This window comes from Sinocyclocheilus rhinocerous, unplaced genomic scaffold, assembly GCF_001515625.1.
Source record: "Sinocyclocheilus rhinocerous isolate Xijiao unplaced genomic scaffold, SAMN03320098_v1.1 scaffold587, whole genome shotgun sequence".
NCBI lineage: Eukaryota > Metazoa > Chordata > Actinopteri > Cypriniformes > Cyprinidae > Sinocyclocheilus > Sinocyclocheilus rhinocerous.
In genome coordinates, this window is record NW_015632478.1 from 531,158 (window position 1) to 535,985 (window position 4,828).

Consider the following 4,828-nt stretch of genomic DNA (forward strand, 5'->3'; position numbering starts at 1 on the left):
ATATATATATATATAAAAGCATTAAAGTCAGTTTTGTGTGAGATGCACATTCTGCCCTACACAGAAGAAAGTCAGTCATACAGCTTTGGAATAACATGATGATGGGTAAATGATGACTTTCATTTTTGGGTTCAGTGAACAAGCATTATGTTAAAACACAATTTATGTACTATAATATTTGTCCACCCAGCTGCATTCAGCTGGCCAAAAAGAAAGTCAATGCCTTGTTAATTATTTATACAGTATACATTTAGTACACAAATTTGATTGTGTTTGTGCATTAGTGGTGGGGATTTTTCAGTGACTCTTTCTGCAGGTTACATCGATACGGCTGTTGGTGGTGACAAGTCTTTATAAATCATTTATTTAACCGATTCATTCAAGAAAGCTGATTCATTCAGAAACAAAACATCACTTTTGTATATTGCTTGGAGACATGATGGTTGATTCTGCTTTGGCTTTGTTTTTGCTGGAGGAACGAAAAAAAAAAAAAGATTAAAGATGTGGTCACATTAGTAAACATTTTGGTGACATTTTGCTGGCAAAAACATTATCTCTTTATTCCACATTATCTATTGTCAAAAGCATAGTGATGTATGAAGCAAAGCACACACAGAATTCACCTTAAATCCAATAGCTTTCTGTTGGTAAATGCGGTGAATTCGAGTGAGCAACTTGAACCCGCTGCGAAATCTGCATGGGGGAAAATCTTTCACCTTGTTGTGAAATTCCTGATCATGTGGATTCCGGTTGTTGACTATATTTCATGAAACGGTAATTGTGACCACCCCTTAAGTAACTGGCAATATTGTGTCTAACTTAATATTAATTTATTTAAATATTGTATAAAAGCAATAGTGCATTCCCTCATTTGCATACCATTATGACAGCTTGACATTAAAAGAACATGAACAAATCGGTCATAATGGCACATGTATGTAAGAGCAGGTCTGAGTGTGTCTGTACAGGTGATTCAGATTGTGTGTGTGTGTGGTAGTTCGGGTCTCAGCTGTGTTCTGGTGTTCTGCAGGTTACTACCCAGCGTATGAGAGTGGAGGAGCTCAGTAAATAGTGAGTAACTGGAACTGTAGGAAGTTAAGGCTTTGGTCAGCAACAGGGACATGACGGCATGGTCTGCATGCATGAGACTCTCTGGTCTCCACGGCTTCTGGGAAACAGGTCGATTCAGACCACAGGTGAAAGGTCAAATGAACTGTCACTCCTAAAAAAGAAATCTATGGTGAGAGCCTTCATAACAAGTTGATCTCTTTCACACAAGCAGCTAAACCAAACCACTATTCCAACAACCTAGATATTATACAGTAGAGATGTGCTTCATGTTAAAATGAAGTTAGTCAGCTTCTGAGCTTACATATTCCAAGATGTTTCTCCTGCAGGTAAGTGTGTGCGATTGTTTAAGCTCAATACCGTCTTGCTGAGGGATTCTCCACTACAGCACAAAACACTCATGCCTGTGACATGCCCACACAATGCTGCTTTATACCAGCTCCTGACGTCGGCACATCCTGAGCATCAATCCAGAATGATTTGTGTGTGTTTGTCAGCACTCAATGGTAGAGGACAGCTGTCACAATCCAGGATCCTGTGGTTAAGGTATGATCTGGCAGGTTTAAAAACACTCATGTGTTGTTTTCAGGTCATCTCTCTCAGAAACCGCATTGATGAATTGCAGAAGCAGTGAGTAGCTCCTTGCCACCACACACAGCACACAGATGGACTGACTACCGCCCTTCTGCCTTTACTCTAATATTACTATCTAACTTTACTCTAATCTTATTATCTAATCATTTTCACACCCCATGAAAACTCTCAAAGAAACTGTCACACACAAGCTGCCAGTCAAATTGGATAAAAAGTTGGATATCTGTCATTGGCAGCAGGACTTTACAAAACATGTCCTAAAACTTGATATAGGGCTGTAGTTTTGAAGCTGTTGTAGAGATGGTAAGTATTTGGGACATTTTTGTAGCGTTGTGAAGCGTGAAGCCTTTGAGAGTGACTTTCTGCAGAGCTGTATGCGTTTCATCCACCCTAATCAGACAGTGAACCCTCTTTGCAGTTTCCTCATACAAGCTCCCCTCTACGTTTACATGCACTCAAGTTTGATTTCAGTCGGACTAAAGTAATTATTCATCTGTTTTGAATGTCATGTAAACACTTTAGTCTGACTTAAATCATGCCAGTCTGGTTTTTAAGTTGAACTATCCACAAATCGAACTACTGTTTACAGTCTATATTATAGGTCAGTGTTTCTGCCATGTTTCAAATCGACACGGCACGCCACTTCCGACATCACAACTCCGCAACTCAAGTATCATCAAGAATTCTGGGTTTCCCCACTTGTAAATAAAACATTGCTTAGTCATTCATGTGCTTGTAACTCGTAATTGCGATACGACTTCACTTGAAGGGCACATGAATCCTTCAAATATTCGCTAACGCATTGTGTCATATATACTTGGACAGACAGATGAAGATTGTAGCTCGATTACAACGGTGCATGTAAACATACTTGATTTCTGAATTGATTTACATACAATGAAAAATAAAGCTCACTCTTATATCGCTCAGCATGCAATACATAGCGCAGCCTAAGTGGCACTATAAAGTACTATTCACTATTCCAGATCTGGCTTATTTTTCATTGGTGCCAGCAAATCTGAACTGTGATGAATGTGTTTGGTATACATGAGGTAATGAGTGGTGAAAATGTGATGTGTATCAGCTGCTGCGGTGATAAACATTTAAGACTAAGACAGGCCTGTTTAACAAACTGACAGAGCTCAGACAAAGAGCGGTAAGTCCTGCTTGGAGTGAACGCGATTTCATTTCCATGTGCATGACAGACTTTGTGTGGACACAGTAAGTGAGAGGAACATCCTGCAGGACTGGACTGAGAAAACTGGGAAACAATAGTATTTGGTGTGCTCTATGTTGCTAAAAATAGCAGTCACATAGGCTGTTGTGCTTAGGATTTGAGAACTCAAATTTGAGGAATGACAATTTTAAAAAAAACAAACGGATCCCTGTCCTGTATGGTGTTTTTTTCACTCTTCTACTAGCAGGTCAGTAAAGGTCAGCACCACTAACTCGCTCTTTCTTTGTCTGCTATTCAGCTCCAAGAAGGGCGCCGCTGCTCGCCGCAGAAAGTAAGCGTTCATGGAGAAATCTACAGTCGTGGTCAAGACATGCCTGCTGCCTGCATCTCCGTGCTCTGCCTTCATTTACCAGGCATCTCTGATCCCACCCACCATTTGCAGTTTACCAGAGGCTGTCAAAGGCGATCTTCCACACCCTGCGTGATATTAACGCTGTCCGGTCTTAGCAGTAGTTGCAGTAGGAACGTCCCCCCTTGCTCTGTCCTTAGGTTCCCACCTTCCGTTTTTGTAAATAATGTTTGGCTCGCCAGCTTTATCTGTTGCATCTGGCAGTTCAATAAAGTTATTCTTCAAGACTGATAAACTAGAATTGAGCATGTTTCCTGATTATACTGAGAAAATCTGATGCTGAAACACTAAGTCAAACTGAATATGAACCTTATAAGCCTAGTTGACATGTTCATGATGAATCTTGAAACTTGTACAATTCGAAACTTGAACTAGTACAAGCCATTTTTATGCAAAACGAACAGACTAAGGCAGGCAGCATTTCAAGAACCAAATGATCAGTCCTGTCATCCTGAGAACTACCGAGGGGGGCCCTGCATTTCTCTAACTCACAATGGGCCCCTGATCATATGTATTCATGTTTGCTGCAGATTGATGGTTAATTAACCAGTGATGATATGTCATCCCACCCAAAAAGAATGATTCTTATCTGTAAATGGATCTAAATGTCTTAATGCACAGTTACATTTTTCAAAATCTTGGTTCTTGACAGTTTTTAAGCCAATGAGTCGAATATACCATGTATTACACTGAAGCTTGTGATTGGCTGTGATTGGCTGATAGCACCACATGAAGGGAAGCAGACAGGAAAAACAATGTATTTAAGAGGCCTCCAAAAATAAATACTATTCGACATGTTGGTTGAAAAAGTGCACCAGCAGGAGCCGACACATGCCTACTAGAACATCCAGAAACCATTGAAACGGCAGTTTTGAAAAATGTAAAAAGTCAGATATAATATGCACTGATTAAAACTCAAACACAAATAGAAACTCTACAGTTTTTAAAAAGTTTTTTGTAATAATTTTTTATTGAAAATGGAAATATACATATAGTATAGTACACAAAAACTAAGCATATTATGTATTGAGCAATTTTTCAGCAGGTAAAATGTTAGACCAAGAACCTAAAGAGGGCTCCATGTAGAATATTTAATTCTATAACAGTAGTTGCAGTAGGAACGTCCCCCCTTGCTCTGTCTTTAGGTTCCCACCTTCCGTTTTTGTAAATAATGTTTGGCTCGCCAGCTTTATCTGTTGCATCTGGCAGTTCAATAAAGTTATTCTTCAAGACTGATAAACTAGAATTGAGCATGTTTCCTGATTATACTGAGAAAATCTGATGCTGAAACACTAAGTCAAACTGAATATGAACCTTATAAGCCTAGTTGACATGTTCATGATGAATCTTGAAACTTGTACAATTCGAAACTTGAACTAGTACAAGCCATTTTTATGCAAAACGAACAGACTAAGGCAGGCAGCATTTCAAGAACCAAATGATCAGTCCTGTCATCCTGAGAACTACCGAGGGGGGCCCTGCATTTCTCTAACTCACAATGGGCCCCTGATCATATGTATTCATGTTTGCTGCAGATTGATGGTTAATTAACCAGTGATGATATGTCATCCCACCCAAAA

General features: G+C 39.5%; 1 protein-coding gene across 6 annotated transcripts in view; it reads left to right on the plus strand.

Annotated features, from left to right (window-relative positions):
• Window positions 1-3,486, plus strand: part of LOC107742575 (troponin T, fast skeletal muscle isoforms-like) — a 13,440-nt gene extending 9,954 nt beyond the window's left edge. For 5 of the 6 annotated variants that reach the window (XM_016555608.1, XM_016555611.1, XM_016555610.1 and 2 more), the window contains 2 exons: window positions 1,031-1,071; window positions 3,138-3,486. In XM_016555608.1, the coding sequence (XP_016411094.1) occupies window positions 1,031-1,071; window positions 3,138-3,174 (78 nt within the window). In that variant the 3' untranslated portion in view covers window positions 3,175-3,486. Of the gene's footprint in view, window positions 1-1,030; window positions 1,072-1,657; window positions 1,699-3,137 lie in introns of all 6 variants that reach the window. The other variant, XM_016555609.1, reaches the window with a different exon arrangement.
• Window positions 3,487-4,828: the final 1,342 nt, after the last annotated feature.